The sequence below is a fragment of the Dicentrarchus labrax genome, unplaced genomic scaffold (genome assembly GCF_905237075.1).
Source record: "Dicentrarchus labrax unplaced genomic scaffold, dlabrax2021, whole genome shotgun sequence".
In the NCBI taxonomy this organism is placed as follows: domain Eukaryota; kingdom Metazoa; phylum Chordata; class Actinopteri; family Moronidae; genus Dicentrarchus; species Dicentrarchus labrax.
Genome location: NW_026136711.1, coordinates 12,414,946 through 12,433,134, shown reverse-complemented (window position 1 = coordinate 12,433,134; position 18,189 = coordinate 12,414,946). Strand labels below are relative to the sequence as shown.

The 18,189-nt window shown below is 41.2% G+C and overlaps 3 protein-coding genes across 6 annotated transcripts; all 3 read left to right on the top strand.

The window, feature by feature from the left end:
• Positions 1–732: 732 nt before the first annotated feature.
• LOC127372324 (cytochrome b-c1 complex subunit 1, mitochondrial) lies at positions 733–6,873 on the top strand. The gene is made up of 13 exons (XM_051415899.1): positions 733–883; positions 2,339–2,479; positions 2,639–2,725; positions 3,551–3,680; positions 3,917–4,115; positions 4,257–4,336; positions 4,438–4,553; positions 4,768–4,911; positions 5,568–5,728; positions 5,840–5,925; positions 6,013–6,101; positions 6,193–6,268; positions 6,364–6,873. Exons 1-13 carry the CDS (start codon positions 821–823, stop codon positions 6,426–6,428), a joined length of 1,437 nt encoding a protein of 478 aa, XP_051271859.1. The 5' UTR covers positions 733–820; the 3' UTR covers positions 6,429–6,873.
• A 1,807-nt stretch (positions 6,874–8,680) lies between these two features.
• Positions 8,681–11,195, top strand: LOC127372328 (urocortin-3-like). 2 transcript variants are annotated; one of them, XM_051415906.1, is made up of 2 exons: positions 8,681–9,504; positions 10,028–11,195. In XM_051415906.1, the coding sequence occupies exon 2, from the start codon at positions 10,042–10,044 to the stop codon at positions 10,417–10,419; it is 378 nt and encodes a 125-aa protein (XP_051271866.1). In that variant the 5' UTR covers positions 8,681–9,504; positions 10,028–10,041; the 3' UTR covers positions 10,420–11,195. The 2 variants fall into 2 exon arrangements, with proteins under 2 accessions (XP_051271866.1, XP_051271865.1); XM_051415905.1 differs by having other exon boundaries at positions 8,684–9,504; positions 10,025–11,195.
• Positions 11,196–13,032: 1,837 nt separating this feature from the next.
• cidec (cell death inducing DFFA like effector c) lies at positions 13,033–17,970 on the top strand. 3 transcript variants are annotated; one of them, XM_051415902.1, is made up of 6 exons: positions 13,033–13,125; positions 15,108–15,176; positions 15,277–15,430; positions 15,685–15,834; positions 16,513–16,703; positions 17,522–17,970. In XM_051415902.1, exons 2-6 carry the CDS (start codon positions 15,124–15,126, stop codon positions 17,700–17,702), a joined length of 729 nt encoding a protein of 242 aa, XP_051271862.1. In that variant the 5' UTR covers positions 13,033–13,125; positions 15,108–15,123; the 3' UTR covers positions 17,703–17,970. The 3 variants fall into 3 exon arrangements, with proteins under 3 accessions (XP_051271862.1, XP_051271861.1, XP_051271863.1); XM_051415901.1 differs by lacking the exon at positions 13,033–13,125 and adding an exon at positions 14,680–14,810; XM_051415903.1 differs by lacking the exon at positions 13,033–13,125 and adding an exon at positions 14,850–14,945.
• The last annotated feature ends 219 nt before the right edge of the window (positions 17,971–18,189 follow it).

Sequence of the window (18,189 nt, the reverse complement as noted above, 5' to 3'; positions counted from 1 at the left end):
GAATTCCTTAAATGCCATTTTTCATCAGAAACAAAATTCTGTTCACCTCCATTGCACTGAAGTCAAAAATCTAGGTAAATAAAAACAAGCTTACTATATAGTTTGATACATCAGGGGTAAAGTGAGACAATGTGTTTTGTTGTAATTGGGTGGACCTTATCACAGAAAAATGCTTTTTCTTCAGCAGCTGCCAGTATTTACGCACAAAATTGTTTACACTAAAGGGTAAATCACCAAGGATTGTCAAGTTTCTGTATGTCTTTGTGGAAATGAGAGCATGGATTAATTCCAGAGACAAGAGACAGAGAGAGATAATGAAGGTCAGCTAACTGTAGAAAGAAATGAGATATGTGTCAAACTCAAAACAGTGTCAACACCTAATAAGTGAGAGTGTGTGGTTTTGTAGAGAGTATGATGCACAGGGAGAAATGAAGAGGGAAGGTTTTATAAAGCAATGAATCCAAGAATGAGAAAATGACTGAAATTGAAGTATCCCGTCACTTAGGGGACGCAGGGATGTCTCTCAAGAAGAACAGAAAATGAAATGTTAGAGCAGTATGACATGACGAGAAATGTAGCCTTGGAATTGCTTATTTTATTATCGGTCACAGCTCATGTTGAAGTTGAGATTAACACTACAAATCAAAGGAGCCTGATACATCACCAAAGTGACAGTAAGGTCTCTGGGAGTACTCCCAATGAACAGTCGGTGGCGACAGTGTCCAGCTGAAGAGACAGCGCACATGTTCATATGACGGCGAAGAAGAAAGGACACACGAAAGCCGAGAGCCTCCTCCACCTTCTGTAACCCTACTGAGAAATGGCGGCGTCAGTGTGCCGAGTCGGAAGCACCGTGGGTCGAGCCCTTGCCAAAAACCGCAGTGTAAGTACAACTTTAAAGGCTAAGCAGATTAGCTTTTAGTAACACAAGATGCCCAACGGGATCCCGGTACTGCTCTTGCCCCGGCGTAAAGCTGAAAGTAGTCGAAGAGCAATGTCCGCTTGCTAAGTTAACAGGCTAACTAGCTAGCTGACGTTAGCTAACTGGGCTTTCCGCAGTGGGAAGGGGCTATGCTAACCGGTTAGCATTGGTTAGCCAGCAGTGAATGCAAGGTCACCTGTCAGATGTGGCAGTGTGTCCTTTAACAACCACTCGATGTGTAAAGTCCACTTTATGTACGTGTTACTCGGACCATGTGGCCGTCGTTCAGTCGTCTGTGGTCGTTCACAAGGTCAGCAGCGGGAACATTTCTCACTTGTCCTCAGACCGAGGGTAAGCTTCCGGGCTAGCAGCGTTAGCATGGTGACTTTGGAGACACTGAGTTCACTGAGGAGGATCCTGTACTTTTGATGATCGTCTGAATGTTTGATTGTTGATCACGGACTTTTACAGGTTGAACATGAAGACACTGTGTAGTGATGTGTTAAACAGGGCACAGCTACGTCTGATGTTATTTCTACGTTAGCTTTAGCGTTGGCAGTGTTTCCAGGTTTTGTTATATTTTGTTATGATTGCACATAACGTTACATTTGTACTAAACACAGATTGTCATCTTAGGTTGTTCTCATAAACAGCTACAACTAAAAAAAAAATCTAAAATACCATCTGAATATTAAAATACTTCCATATTGACATCCTGTTGTTTACAGTGCAATGTGAAGGGTATGATAGATCATTGACATGTTTACGTCTGAATATAACTTGTATATACTGACATTATCTTCTGGTTGTGTCTATTTTTAGTCATTTCTTTAGTGCTTATCAGAATATGGCAGTGGTGTCGATCATGGTCAGCTGCCAGCCTCAAGTTTAGATGTTCTGTGACAAACATTTCAGCTCTTGACTTTGCATGTGAATGGATCGGCCTAAAGTGTTCAGTACAGTGTGACTCAGACATGCAGACAGTGGACTGCAGTCATAAGACTCATGTTACCTGTTGACTGCGTTCAGGTTGCCTCTGCTCCTTCCCTCCCCCCAAATTTTAAATCTGCATCACATGTACTGCATCACATAGTAATAGGGAATCAGGGCATACAGGTGCCAGATTGTGTGCAGTACATAATAGCTAAACTTTCTAAAATACTGTTTTGTAGTTTGAGATATCCTGCTAACTAACAAACTGCCTATTAGCTTCAGTAGTAGTAGTCGAACCAGTCAGCAAGCTATAGCGAAATGGAGGTGTGTGCAAAATGTTTCTCAATAACATCTCTTAAAGTTTTTTACTATGGAGGATGGGAATAAATAAAAGTGATTTTCCAATGGGAATAGAAATTCCTGCTAGTGTTCCAGCATTTGTACAGGATTGTTAAATGACTCTTGGTGTCTCTGCCCTTCCAGCCCATCCTGCTGTCTCTGAGGCGGGGACAAGCCTCAGTCAGCTATGCCCAGAGCCTGGTGGGAGCCCCTGAAACTCACCTCACTACACTGGACAATGGTTTGAGGGTTGCATCTGAGGAGACTGGACATGCCACATGCACTGTAAGAACACAGTAATAAGGGGGTCTATTTACAACCATGTAGCAGGTTGTAATGGCACTTTATTGACTCACCATTTCACTGTCATTGAATATTATGTCATATATGAGAGTTGTAGTTTAACATTTCCCCCATTCTTCACATATGCCTTCCTTGTCATAGGTTGGACTGTGGATCAGTGTCGGCAGTCGCTATGAGAGTGAGAAGAATAACGGAGCAGGCTTCTTCCTGGAGCACATGGCTTTCAAGGTATTCTTTATGACCTTGAAGGTACCCTGTGCACTTTTCCTGTAAACAAATAATTCTTATGTTTAATTTAGTGTTTCTAACTATAACACATTGTGTGAATCCTTGAGGTCTAATAAACATAGAAGATGCATTTCCTTTCTTATTATACAAGCTTATTTTTCTTAAAGGGCTTATAAATCTACATTGTTAATGTTTACTAACTAGCAGACTTCTTCTTGCCTGCCTTTATTGGGTCAGTGCTATCATCTGTAGATCAGTTGAACAATGTAAAAACATTGGTAGGACTGTGTATTGTCACCAATGTACACGTGCACCCTCATGCACATGCATGGCGCAAGCAAAACAGGGACCCACAGCTCCACAGTGCTACTAGAGGTTGAAGAACTCCACAGTGTATCTTTAAGTCTCCCATTGAACTTTTATGTCTACCTGTTAGACAAACAATACCATTACACAGTTTGGCTATACCCAACTCAGAACCTTTCTTTCTTTCAGTTCAGCACGACACTAAACCCCTATATCATCCTACATAAATCTCACGTTTTACCTGTAAGACACAGAGGGTCTTTCCTGCCGGGTTGCTGACAGCACTGTCAGCCGAAAAGTCAATCACAGTGGATGGCAGTAGATAGTCGTTCCACCGTCTGGTTCAAAAGAGTATAGCTGGCTACACTGTCAGTCATCAATGGAGCAGCTGCTGCCCTGCCTCAGACTGTCCGGATTCACAATCCTATCCTATCAGTCTTCTCAACTGACACAAATCATCAAGTTTTTGGGGGTAGCTCTACACAGTTTCTTCCATTCACCTTTCTTCTCAACCCCCAGGGTACCAAGAAGCGCCCTCAGACAGCCCTGGAGCAGCAGGTGGAGTCTATGGGTGCTCACCTGAGTGCCTACACCTCCAGGGAGCACACTGCATACTACATGAAGACCCTGGCTAAAGATCTGCCTAAAGGTAAGATGACCTGCTTCCAAGCAGTGAAATTAACTGATCATTCCCCAGTTTTTATAATAACCGGATTTCAGAGATGCTGTAAAATAAAACCCATTCTTGTTTGTAAGATGAAGGCATTAAGAATAAACTGATTAACATGTTTACATATCTGATGGAGAATCCCAGTTACTTGGCCTTGTACTGTGTGGGCCAGCAACTAAGTGTGAGCATATCCCCTCTTACCTGTGTTTTCCCAGCCGTTGAGCTGCTGTCAGAGGTAGTGCAGAGCTGCTCACTGAACGAGGCGGAGATCGAGCAGCAGAGGGGTGTGGTGCTGCGTGAGCTGGAGGAGGTTGAGAGTAACCTCCAGGATGTTTGCCTGGACCTGCTGCATGCCACAGCCTTCCAGGGCACTCCTCTCTCACAGAGTGTGCTGGGACCATCCAAAAATGCCAGGTAGGACACGCAGACAAATATTAGTCACAATCTCAGAATTGCTTTCCTCAAAGGCTCACTGCTGTCAAAACAGTGAAGTGCTGTAATTATGTTAAAATAATTATAAATTGTCACAATGTAACTTCTATTAAATTCTCCCAGGACCCTGACCCGCCAGGACCTAGTGGATTACATCAACAGCCACTACAAAGCCACTCGCATGGTGCTGACTGCTGCTGGAGGTGAGTCTTCCTAACACACACTCTGAGGAGGCACGCTGGTCGCCTGTGAATTTCTACTTTTCCTGGAACGACTCTGTTCATCCGATGTCTTTCCTCTACAGGTGTGAACCACGAGGAGCTGGTCGGTTTGGCCAAATCTCACTTTAGTGGCCTGTCTTTTGAGTATGAGGGAGATGCCATCCCTCTGCTGTCACCCTGCAGATTTACAGGCAGTGAGGTGAGATGTGTTGAGTATTTTTCTTTGTTCTGTGTGCTTTACTATATGATCTCTTATTCTACTGTAAGTTGAGTCAAGTTAATTAACTTGAGATTGATGCACTAGATGCATGTGATTCTGGCCTGTGACAGAGCATAGAGAATAGCTCGGGATATTATTTTCACTGTCATGATGAATTCTTTTGTTGATCTGATCCTTTCCTGCCTCTCCTCAGATCCGTATGCGTGATGATGCTTTGCCTCTAGCACATGTTGCCATCGCTGTGGAGGGGGCCAGTGCTGCTAGCCCAGACATCGTGCCACTTATGGTGGCCAACTCCATCATCGGCAGCTTTGACCTCACCTATGGTGGTGGAAAGGTTGGTGAAATGTGCGTTAGTGAATGTTTTAGTTTATGCAGTTAAGAACAGACAACTATGAAATTGGCAAATGTAACTAAAGTAAGTTAAGTTCTTTTTATTTTTTTGGTTATGTAACAGAACAAATGCAAGGTCACTCGGTTACACTGGATGGTATACTGTACATAGGTATTGATAGTCACAGAATGTCAAACTTTCATTTACATTGGCTTTTTACTTTGACAACTGCATTTACTTTAGTTTCAGACTATTTGTTAGTCAGATTTGTTTCCCATTTAGACCAAAAGTGAATTCATCTTAATGGTTCTGCAGGTTCCCCTTTAAGCTTTGCCCACTTGAGGTTGTTGATGTCTTGAGTGGCCATTATTAAGGGGTAGACTATTATCCTCTCTAAAAACCTGGGTCAGGGGTCTCACCTCTGCCTCTGGACCTGTTGAGAGGAACAAACCCTAAAATAAAAATATATATATTTTTTAATAGAATATTAACATGTTGGATTGTGGTAAAACGCTGTAATAAGAAGCTTTGCGGTGTGGAAGACGTACTTGCACTACACCTGTTGCTCAATCATACCCTCAGAAGAGAGGGAGACCCTTCTGTTAACACAGTTTCTGTACAGTAGAATATCAACATCCATTCCTTCCTCTCACCTGTAGCATCTGAGCAGCCGTCTGGCTCGCCTGGCAGTGGAGGAGAAACTGTGTCATAGCTTCCAGGCCTTCCACTCCTCCTACAGCGACACCGGCCTGCTGGGCATTCACTTTGTGGCTGATAAGCACTACATTGAAGACATGATGCACTGGTCCCAGAATGCCTGGTCAGTAATAACTCCAGGACAGACATGCCATAACTGCATTCTGTTATAATTGTTTATAATTACAGGACAATGCACATATTTCATTGTATCCCCCCCCCCCTTTCTGTACAGGATGAATCTGTGTACCACGGTGACAGAGAGTGATGTTGCCAGAGGCAAGAATGCTCTGAAGGCCAGCCTTGTTGGACAGCTCAATGGTGTGTAATGTGTCTGTCATGCATTCATACAGACAGACATACTCACTCCTTCAAATCTTATGTCAACACACCTTTTCTTCCTTTTAGGAACAACACCTATTTGTGATGACATTGGCAGACACATCCTGAACTATGGACGCCGTATTCCTCTGGCAGAGTGGGATGCTCGAATCGACGTGAGTTGACACACAATTTCACATTTGACTAAATTCGTGTAGTCTGTCTCAGGAATAAGTCTTGACTCCCCCCCACATCTCTTCTTTTCAGGCTGTGACCCCTAAGATGGTGCGTGACATCTGCTCTAAATATATCTACGACAAGTGTCCTGCTGTGGCAGCTGTCGGTGAGTTCTTTTTGGTTTTAGTCCTTCAGCAGCAACGAAGGGACCCGTGCTGTAATAATGTGATCTAATATGTCCCTCCTGCCTATCTCCACCAGGCCCAGTCGAACAGCTACCTGACTACAACAGAATGCGCAGTGCCATGTACTGGCTGAGGTTTTAAGAGAAGTTGTTTTGTTGCACCGAGTGTGTTTGCTCCTCATATTCTCCTCACCGTGTCATCACCGAATACCAGAGCATTGTCCACGTTGTCTTGACCGTACAGGCAGCCATCCATCCATCATCTCTTTTCTCCCCACCTCCCTTTCAAATCCCGCCCACTGATCACTCTTAGTTAGCCATGAGAGACATTGTATCAAAATTAAACCTCTGTTACCTCTCGGTGGTACTACACAGGTCCTCACCACCTGGTACTGACTTGGAGAGGGGAGGGGAGAGAGGGTGGACTTGAATAGTAAATAATCATCTACTGGAAACAGTACAACCAGTACTAAATACAACCAGTTCGGAGCAAGAGTATATTTATAATTTCTGTAAGATTTGTTTCTGTCCTCTATTGTACATAACAGAAGCTCTCATTCCGACAATTAAAATACTGTAAAACATTGGCCAAATGTGGTTTGTCTCATTCATATGTACAGTACAGTACATTGGTAATGTACTGTATCTGGTGTATTGCTTTTCAACGTATGAAGTACATTTTGTAAGTTCTGGTCAACTGCAATGTTTTTTTGGTTATTGCTTAATTTGGGAAAGGTCTGTTAGAATTCTAACTGCAAACAACACACAGGTACAAGTAAAATGCAAGCAAAAACAACCTTAATGAGCAATAAAATACAGCATGTAAGCATAACGATAATCCTTTGTTCACTCCATTCTATATATGAGTGTATATATAACTTTATTTTGATGCATCATTAGTCACATAATTACTCAATAAAATGCCTTACATTTAGATTAGGAAAATAAGTATAAAAAAGCCAAAAGGATGACAAGAAAAATTTTGTAGGCCTGTTTCTATGAATATTGCTAGAACCTAAAGCCATACATCAAAGACTTGAGTCTTATTCTATCTAGTAGTCTTTGGTTTCCTAGAAAACAAAGATGACACAGATGAGCACAGCTGCTCTCACAATATCATGTTTTACACTTGTCCTCTTTTCACTGTCCCTGTGTTCTGTTTTCTGATTATATATCAGGCTAATCTGTGATCTAGGCAGTGTACTTACTACCAATTTGCTTTGCTATGATAACTTGAATTGAACCATATAGTCAAGTTAAGTGGACAGAACAATCAAGTTTATATCAGTGATCAGAGTAATTGTGATGAGATGCTTCCTGATAGATTGAGTTTAATGTACCCAGATCTTACGTCAGTAGGCTACTTGAATTATAAACCCAGACCTGCTGTGATATATATGTTGTATCTTGAATCATAGAGATGACATCATCTTAGATTCATATGTAGTCTGCGTCATGCTGTATCTGTGACAGTGAATGCTACTGGTATACGACCCAGAACATCTGTTTGCTGCTGGGTGACATTTGTGTGACCCGTGTTTGTTTATCTGAGGGTAACTGAGACGGCTCGTAATCCTGTGGGCCCCCCGAGGGCCCAACTATTGTAATTGGGCTGTACTTGTATTATTCATATCATTAGTCAGATGAGGATAAGTCCCTTGATGGGCTGGACTGGAGGTGACTCAGGAAATAAGGTAGGTTTTGTCTTGTTCAGCCTCCCTCCTGGGCCTGACAGCCTCTTACTCCTTGTTGTCCTCCAGAGGGCTTTCTCTATGAGTGTTCTTCTGTGTTCTGTAAATAGAAATATGTGTGTACTCATACATTATGTTCCCTTAACTGGCCCTAGTGCCCAGCATTGTGAATGTCATACCTGGCAATTTTTTTAAGATGCCACAAAGACACGTGCAAATAGCTGTGACGGCAACTTCTGAGAAGTTGACAACATCGGTAAATAGAGCTTGTACTGATATTTGGGTCTTCAATTAAGCCTATCATTTCAAAATAACATTTCTTTTATTCTACTTCCGTTATTACGAAACACATAAATCCTATTTTTAAATAATGCAATCGCCTCCCTAAACTCTAATTGATGAGGCCACATTTAGTGGCCGTAGAATTGAATCACTGTCACAGTAATGTGGACGAATCCTGGTCTGCTCTTTCATGTAGAACTGGCTTTTTTTGGAGTTTGTGACGTAGGCTTCTTGTTTTAGGTCCCAGACATTTGTCTATAGTCTGACTAGCTGATGCGAAAACATGCTATTTTAGTAAAATTCCAAACAAAACAAACAAGTATACTGTGCCTGCATGAGATTCATAAGGCCTTGAAATAATTTCACCCTTTGCCAAAGATTGTCTTGTCAAGGTGAACATACTGGTTAGGTAGCCAATATGAGGCCATTGGTAGATCCCTCTGTCCTCTGAGCATTGTTTCAGAGATCCGGGTGATCAACTGAGCTAAAGATTAGAAATCGTCTTTCAGGTTGTTTCTCTTTTGAGAATAACATGGAGTCAAAATCCTGTATTTACCAAAAAAAAAAGAGACGTAAGATAAGGTATCAGTCAAAATTGCACGAGGATAAGATAAATAATAAATCTGAATGTCTATGAACATTTGTGCATACATTCACTCAAAGTCCTAAAACAAGCTAATATTAGAAATCACAGGAACACAATAGATGCTATAATGATGAGACTGTGGTCACCCAGTCTGACAACACATCCTAACACCATGTTAAGAGAGTGAAATGTTTCTGTAGTGTGTTGGTACTTTTGAATGGAGACGGTGGGTTTTAGTTGTGCTTTGACCGCAGACTGGGGCAACTGTCTAATTCAATACAGGCAAACTATTGTGATTACCATAGTGTTATTTTTAGAAAGAGAGAGATGGCAATGAGTGTAGAGGAAATGAGATGAAATGTGGGGAGGGTGATGGGGTGTGGAGATGTAAAAGATAAACAGGGAAGGGAACAAGGGGCAGTGTTACGCCGAAGACTGACGTGAATGAAGACAAAATCGTGGACGAGCAGGCACAAGTCCAGTTGAACATCCGACTGCGTGCCACACAGGTCGCTACTCCAGTAGCTCCAGAAGAAGCCGGGATACAGCATCACAGGATATCTGAGGGTCAAAGACAAGAGATCATTACCAAAGCCCTGATTTAGACCAGAGCAAGGAGAAGTGCCTTTTCATCCAACTTTTCACAGTGGTGAAACCGAGTAAGTATTGATTGGGATTGTGACACTTGATCAAAGCTTACCCAGGTTTATTTGTACGTATGTCCAAAAATAGTGCCAGATTTATTGGAAAATAATAAAGATTATTTATAGGCTAAGAGGACAAAATATTGGAGAATCTAAAATGCTCTGCAGAAAACTGTATAACTTGCATGCTTTCTTGTCTTTTTGGAAGGTATTTTTCAAATTAGTGCACGGTGGATAGTGGATCATATATCATTGAATTTATCTCCATGTGTGCATTGGTAGAGACTACTGAAATGTAAATCTAACCTGGATGTTCCTAGTGATGGATAATACATTGGGTACAAAATACTATAATAATCATTATACTGCTGCAATTCGTCAAAATTCCTATCCAAAAGCCATTCAGATGATTTCTTTGGTCACATTATTCCAAAGAAATTTATTGCTGCATGCCATCACCGGGAGAAGTGTGTGCAGTGTCACAGTTGTGTAATTTTGAGCCACTGGCTGATCTGCTCTTCTTTTTCTCTCCCAGCAGACAGAGTCCTGACCATGAGAAGTGTGCGTGTGTGTTTCTGCCTGGCTCTGCTGCTGCCATGGTGTGTCCAGAGCCAGAGGAGCAGTCCTGCTCTTGCCAAACTCGATGAAGACACACAGAGGGACGTGCTGGCCATTGACATCCTAAACCGCAGCGGTGTGTTGAACTCATTGCTCCGATCAGAGTATCACACTGTGCTCCGGCGAGCACGAGCCCCGCGCCCAGCCTCCCAGGTGCCAAAGAGAGCCCAGCAGGGGTCCCGCTTCGCCCTGTCCCTCGATGTTCCCACCAGCATCCTCAGTGTCCTCATAGACCTGGCCAAGAACCAGGACATGAGAACCAAGGCAGCAGCCAATGCAGAACTGATGGCGCGAATAGGAAAGAGGAAGTAAGAAGCGGGGCCCCTGGAAGCTGTCAGGGGCTTGATGGACAAAGTCTCACCTCAAAAGAAGAGTTAACTTCTTACATTGTGGCACCTGGTTAGAAACAATGTTAGTTCAGGTGAAATCAGTCATTGTGGTCAGCATCTGTCCTTTAGAGCTTAGATCTGCTTTACTTTTATACTTAAGACTTACTTAAATGATTATATTACCTCATTCTACACCTAACCACTCCATGGACTGACTCTTGAAACAGAAGTAATTAGAAAGAATGACGTAAAACATAAAAAGACAATGTAAACAATGTAAGAGGAGGCTGGTCTTTTGTCTCAAAGATTATTCACCCATGGGCCAAAGACTGTGATCGGGTTCTGAAATCTGTTTCTTGTGTTGTGCATGTGTAATCTTGAATTCAAAGAAAAGGTTGTTCAATTAAATCCAATATGATAATCATATTTTCTTCTCAAGTCTAATTCATTTCACTCTGCATTGATATCAGGCACGCTTAGTATAATTACAAGCATCAGCAGCCCATAAAGCACAAATGAACGTGTCTGAGCCAAAAGAGCCTGCGTCACCCGCGGCAGGGTCTGATGTGTGATAACAGGACAAAGACATGGGCAGGATATTGACCTCTGAAAGAAGAACAGACCCTTTCTACAGAACCTTTGTTTACAAATACTACATTTGGCAAACAAGTCACAGCTATTTTAAGTCTGATGCCTTATCTGCTCGACACTAATATCTGTGGCGTGATTCATCTGTGCTCCTGCAGTAAGCATGAAATGTGATCAACAGAGTGAAATAAACGGCTCATCTGATTTACATTTGAGTGTGTTTTTTACGCTGGTCAGCTTATGAGCTGGAATTATTTCTTATATCACTTCAAGCTGTGGTAGCTTCAGTTCCATAATAGTTGAAGCCACTGCAGTGCACATATTACAAGACATTTATATTATATGACGCAGCTATCACTGTAAGCATTAGCATTTGACTGTTGCCCCAGCTGCGTTAAGGAGCACAGAGTTGTTTATATTGCAATGAAAATATTGTAACAATAATCTATTTAGGGAAGCCTAAATGGTTTTCTCAGGCCTCTGTTACAGCAGTTATTAAAGGCAATGAACTAAAGGAAACCAGCTTCTTTGCTGTTTCTTGAGAAGCAAAGGTTTTCCCACCACACTATGGCTGTGTAGTCTAGAGAAGAAATGTGCACAAATGTTACAGTTTAAATTAAAAATAGTAAAAGGTTTCATCATTAGGCAGATATCACAATAAACACTTTCATGTAATGAGTGCAGTCCTCTGAGAAACCACAATCTTTATCAGTTTGGGTTTAAATGGTCTCACAGATCGGCTTTGACAATGTATTTCTGCTACAGCTGCTAATATTACATGAAATAAACTTGAACCCAAACTGTTTCAAATGCCAGTGATACTGTACTTAAGTACTAGTATTTCCATTTTATTCTACTTTATACTTGTACTCCACTACATTTCAAAAGTATTCTACCTTTTATTCCACAACATTTATCTGATAGTTACCAGTTACAAACAGAATTGTTCTATTAACATATGATTATCTTGTTAAATGTGATGCCTTGTTACAGACTAAATAGTGAGGCAATTAAGCAAATCAATTGTGAATTTTACATCAAAAGCAACACATTTGGCCCAGTTGTAGGTTTATATGTTAAATGTTATAAAGTTATAGATATCAGGCGCAGCCAAATAGGTGAAAAATATCCCTGCAGTCCTGATTGTAAAGCTGTGTTCAAGCTGATTAGATCAGATGTTTTTTTTTCCTCTTTATGTTTTTAAGGCTGCTTTTTAAAATGTTTACTGAGGAAAAGCTAAAACCAAATAAAAGGAGTAGGTGGTCAAACTTCACTCTCTTTGTGCTACAATGACAACCACAGTGTCAGGCCTCAGGTTGTACACTCACACTTGCTAACTAATGGCTGTCTTCCTTTAACAAAATACTGTTTGTAATTGCACAATATTATTATATATTATTATTAGTATTAATATACAACCAAGCTGCCGCACTACAACTACCAAATGCATTTAACGTTTTTGAAATCTCCACCTCGACCAAATTCAACATTAAAATGCAACTTACACATTAAATCTTAATTACTGATAAACTATTTACTAATTACTAATTACTAATAAATAAACAATGGGCTGTGCAAAATGGTCACATTATGAAAGGGTTAATTATGAATAATATGTAGCCTTTTAATGGCCTACATTTTGTTGCTATTACTTCTGTACTTCTCCTTAAGTGATTTATTGAATACAATACTTTTTATCTTGCACTGGAGAGGTTATTTTGTTACACTGTGGCTACTTTCAGTCAAGTATAGGAGGTCCAGGGCAGTAAATGAACCCAGAGACAGCAAGTGTTTCCTACCTGCTGCAGTTTAAACTGAAGCAGTTTGTCGTTTGTCCACATGATGTCCTCGTTGTTTCTCTTCCACCCACAAACTGCAGTTTACAGGTCTTCAACTATTCACTCTATTAGCTTACAGTCTGTCTAAAGACAACTCCTCATACTGTCAAATATAAACATTGAGCCCATTTCCTCTCTGGATAGTAGTGCTCAAACAGGGAAAGGAGCCAAAATGGCGCAGACTGGTCGTTAATCAGTCTGACCCAGGTGTTGTTAATTAGCTCATGTGGAGGCACTGTACTGCAGGAACAGACAGGGTGAAAGTAAGTCTGAATATTTTACTGTTGCCCTGTTCCACTTTTGTCTTTTAATTGGGTTTTTAATCATATTTTGTTCTGGTGGTGCACATATTTTACAGAAACCAGAGCATTTCTACTACTACAAACAGCCTCGTGCTACGGTGGTATTGGGTTATCTTTATTTGTAATGAAGGTGGTTTCAGGTTCTCCTAATTTCGGTAAAAAAAAAAAAAAAAAAAAGGAGGCCACTGAGTGAATGATGTGCTGCTCAGCTGTGTGTAAACTTTCAGTCTCGCAGACTGTGTGAAATACAGCCACTGGCAAAGGCATATGAGCTGAGGGAGAGAACCGCAGTGTGACTAGAGTCTTTATTCTCTGGTCTTTCATCTGAACTAAAGTTGATTTAAGTGTGGCAGTATATCTCTTGGTGTTACAGCAGTGTGCAAGTGAGGTCTTATCAGGTCACTTCTGAGAGGTTTTTTTTTTTTTTACAGTGAAACAATGATTGTCTGACATGTTTTGATACTCCTGAACTATCATAGTAGCTCTGGCTCTGATTTTTCCTCCTGAAACAGCAGGTTTTAGGATTGTACCTAGGTAAGATATCTGTCACATAATCAATCCCTTGGTTTAATTGTTGTGTATACACAGGTGATCTCAGACCTCAGCATTGTGTAACACAATGTGATTACACTGGGAGGTCTTGACACTCCTTGTGAGCTGACACACAAATGCGTAAGATAACGTGGTGAACATTGAACGATGAGCTCATTTGGGAAATTTATCAAAATTGTTTAAGAAGATGATGTTTGAGTAGGTCTATATGAAAGAAAATAATTTTTTTCCGCCTTTTGAAATGATTGGAATTAAAATGTAGGCAGTACCCAGAGACCTGTATTTCTGCATTTATCTATTTTTTTTTTTTTGACTGCATTAAAGTATTTAATTTTGTCTAATTTTAGTGTCAAGATATATATATATATATATATATATATATATATATATATATATATGAAATCATATTTATATGAAGAAAAACAAACAATTTGACCACAAGCTCTATCTATAGTAACCAAGACCTCATCGTTTTATCATTTCATCATTTCACATACCTTTTGTGTTGTCTTTTAAAGGGTCTATTCATACAAATTAAAACAAAACATCTACTTACTCCAAGTGCTATTTAGCCATGCAGATAGAAATGTATACAATACAGTGGGGGTGATTTGAATTTGGTTTGTACTTCTCAAAGCCCAGAAAAATTACCATTTTAATGTCTTCAAAATCTTTCCAATAACAATGTATTTTGGTAATCCTTGTTTTCAGAGACTATTTTTTCTATAGGAAGTAGTTCCAATGAAAACTGTCCACAGCGGCTGCTCTATGGACACATTAAACCAAAACTATCTGGCGGGCTACATACCACTAGAGTTAAGGTGGAAACTGATTTAGCTATTTGGCTTTTATTTTAATGTAACTATTTCTGTATATAACAGACTGGAATCCAGGGCTTCTACAGGGGAGGGTTAGTGGGAGTGTTCACAGAGAATTACTCAATAAAGCTGACAGCTTGCAACTAGCTCAACAGTCATCAGCACAAAGTTCAGTGAGCAAGTGGTGCAAGAAACAGCCACCAGAGAAGAGTGTGTGTTATCAGAGAGGTTCAGTGGTGACAACAGAGCTCGGAGCAGCACTTCAGGAACACCACTGTAAGGCAATAGCTGCTGAAGTGTCATCTTTCTATTTATCTTGTAGATTTTTGTCTTGACATTATTGTAAGAGTAGTTGAAGAAAAGGGTTTTCTTTAACAGATTAGATTTAGTTATAATGGTTCACACGTGGAGGTGAAGAAGAATTTACTTTTACATTTTTCCTCATTTTTAGCTGAAATGTAAAATTAATGAACTTAACTCAAAGCTGCTACTTGCTCCTTCTGTGATGCCTGTTAGTAATGTTACTCTTTGTTGGTGATGTGTTGTCTAAACTGATGCTACTTCCTATTGCAGGTGAAGGTGCTCTCAGATGGATTACGCCATGAAGTCCCTCAGCCTTCTGACTCCGTCTTCTCTCTCCAAGTAAGAGCACCGCTCCATCAGTTGGATGTGATGGTCAACATTGTCACCAGTTGATAGTGGATAGGATAGTTTTACATTATGAACTTATATCTTTTCTCAGGTGTGTGTCAGCAAGCGTCTCAGCCAGCGCTTCCATGACCCAGCAGCTCCTGTCGGGTCGAGCTCCTCGTCCGAGGCCCTTCAGGGTCACAAACAGTGAGCGCAGTGTGAAGAAGGGCATCATTGCAGAGACACTGGAAGACCTGATGAACAAGGTGAGGAGAGTGGATGAACATTGAGACTAATGATATAGTGAGGAAGCAGGCAGACATCCTGGTCTGTGTCGAGGATTAAAAATGACCACAGACTGACTGACCTGTGACTCACTTATTGCCACACCAGACTCATGCTGGTAAAAGTTCACAAGACCGAGGTGTATCTGACTATTATAATGCTCTGTCTCTGTGTAATGGACCATATCTGAATTTTTTTCTGCTGATTTAATGTGTGTATGTGTGTGCTCTGTCAGGCCAGTGACTCTTTGGGTGTACAGTGTGTCAGTGACCTGGTGCTGGATGAAGATGGAACAGGGGTGGACACAGAGGAGTTCTTCCAGACGCTGCCTGAAAACGCTGTCCTCGTGGTCCTGGAGAAGGGCCAGAAGTGGACCCCACATCCAGTACGATAGTGTTTGACACTTTTCACATCAACCACTAGGTGACACTGTTGATCAGCTGCTTCGGCTTTCGAATTGCACAGTGTGGTGTTTAACATATATTGGATCATCTACTTGTATTCAGTGTTTGTAATGCCAGTGATTCTTTGATGTAGTGACGGAACAGATAGGGAAGTATCTGTTTCTTTAATGCAGCTCTATGAATATGGATGGTGCATGGGTCTATAGACTGAGGAATGATATATACTAACTATTCAGTGAAATTTATTCAGCAAATATTTGCTCTTTCAAACTGAATAGGGGAGTAATGTGTCAGTTATTGCGCAAAGGCAGAACACTGGGCGATTATTTTCTTCCTTCATCATTTTTGTAGAAGAATCAAAGGCTGGACTGAATCAGACTCGGAGGCATTGTCAAATTTGAATGGTGTTCACCCAAAAGCAATTCATTTCCATAGAAATGTATGCATGGAGTGATTTCATCCCCCTCCCTAAATGTGTAATCAAGTGACCTCACTCTGACCTTGCTCCATTGTCATGTACCTTTCCCGTCGTTATTGGCAAACCAACTGTCTGCTGGTGGAGCTGGATGCTGTCATTTTGTTGGTGGATGCAATCACACCAACAGAAAGTGTCTGCACCCTTTTGACCTGACTTATGTTTCTCTTCTGTCGCCTCGCAGAGCAGCCCCTCCAGAGATCAGCTCAGTAAGTGCAGGCTGCAGCACCGGACAGATGTGGCCAAGCTGACTTTTGACCTATATAAGAGCAACCCTAAGGATTTCATTGGCTGCCTGAATGTGAAAGCGACCCTGTACGGTGCTTATTCTGTGTCCTATGACCTGCGCTGTTACGCTGCCAAAAGTATACTGAAGTGAGTGAAAGAGCCTGCCAAATACCTGTAACCTTTGGATATTTTCATGCTTTTGTATTGACTTATTATGTAATTGATGCGTCTATTTTATCTTCATGTCAAAGTATCTTTCTGTTGACTTTACTGAGGCATTATTTGGATAGTAACAATAATAGTTTAATGCGGTTACAGACCCATTTTTACGAGTTTGTAATCCATATATTACCAAATGGATTATCAATTTATTCAATGTAGCCACCCACTAATAATTCAATTATCTGCTGTATATCAGCTGTTTTTATAAGATATTAACACCAGTTACAGTAGTCTGCACTCAACCCCCAACATGTCAAGTCTAAATTCATATTTCATTGTTTATTGCTGTGTGGGTGGCAGTGGAGATGAAATGATCAGATTGCAGAAGAACAAAGGCTAGATTATACTGAGATTAATTTTTGGAGGAGTTATGTCATTGCTGCTGAGTTTTGCTGGTTTTCAGCTTTGGCACAGAGCTTCTGTCCTGGAGGATTAAATTTTGCAGACTTGTCAGATATAAGGCTTTTTGCGCTCGCATTGCACCGCAAGAGGTTTGCTTTCTTGGATGTCGGTTTTTCTGAGATGCAGTTAATGTGAGAAATGATCTGATACTTCCTGTCAGTTGTTTTCTCATCAGGTGGTGCTGGTCTGTCACGCTTGTCCATTTCATTTTCTACAACAATTATTCAAGAAATTACGTTCATGATATTCTCATACACGTGTATATGCCAAGTTACTAAAACGCTGTGTTTTTATGTGTCTGTCATCTACAACCACTCTCACTCTCTGCGCTGCTGTTCCAGGGAGGCTCTGCGATGGACCATCTTCTCCATGCAGGCCACAGGCCACATCCTGCTGGGCTCCTCCTGCTACATCGAGCAGCTGCTGGAGGAAGAGGAGCGAGCTGAGAACAGCCTAACGCTGCCACAGGAAAGCAGGATCAAGCAGCTGCAGAGCATGCTTCTTGGAAAGACATCCCACTGATGATGGACTAGAGCCTGATGATGGAAGAGCAAACACACATTGTCTTAGATTTAGGACACAATGTAGATGTTACAGATGAAACAGGTGAGCTCTACCTGTTCATGTCTCAGTTTCCTGTGCGGACATTTCAGACAGTCTCTTCTCACAGTCACTCTGTTGCTCTGTTACATTTTTTTGCCCCATATGTACGTGTTATTCCTCAGAAAGCACTTTTACTCACTACTATGTAACTTTGTCCTTTTGAGATGAATAAATTAAATGAACACTCTCTTTTCCCATTCCTGAAAGTCCATTTGGGTGGGTGGTGTTCATGGTCATAGTCAGTGTAATTGGCAACAGGTCCAGCTGTCTCTCCTACGCTTCCCTAATTGTCCCCTGGCCTGTGCTGTCCTGTCAGCTGCAGCCTCCTCTGCCTCAGAAAACCAAAGGAAGAGAACGAAGGAAGAGCAAGCAGCTGCAGGGGGCGAGGGGACGGAAGCAAACCATT

What these genes read in the sequence shown, in the direction of transcription:
- LOC127372324 (XM_051415899.1), top strand. Translation starts at nt 821, where the DNA reads ATGGCGGCGTCAGTGTGCCGAGTCGGAAGCACCGTGGGTCGAGCCCTT. An exon ending in TGGAGCACATGGCTTTCAAG is followed by an intron (nt 2,726 to 3,550) that starts GTATTCTTTATG and finishes CTCAACCCCCAG; the next exon opens with GGTACCAAGAAGCGCCCTCA. An exon ending in GGACCATCCAAAAATGCCAG is followed by an intron (nt 4,116 to 4,256) that starts GTAGGACACGCA and finishes AAATTCTCCCAG; the next exon opens with GACCCTGACCCGCCAGGACC.
- LOC127372328 (XM_051415906.1), top strand. Translation starts at nt 10,042, where the DNA reads ATGAGAAGTGTGCGTGTGTGTTTCTGCCTGGCTCTGCTGCTGCCATGG.
- cidec (XM_051415902.1), top strand. Translation starts at nt 15,124, where the DNA reads ATGGATTACGCCATGAAGTCCCTCAGCCTTCTGACTCCGTCTTCTCTC. An exon ending in ACTCCGTCTTCTCTCTCCAA is followed by an intron (nt 15,177 to 15,276) that starts GTAAGAGCACCG and finishes ATCTTTTCTCAG; the next exon opens with GTGTGTGTCAGCAAGCGTCT. An exon ending in AGAAGTGGACCCCACATCCA is followed by an intron (nt 15,835 to 16,512) that starts GTACGATAGTGT and finishes GTCGCCTCGCAG; the next exon opens with AGCAGCCCCTCCAGAGATCA.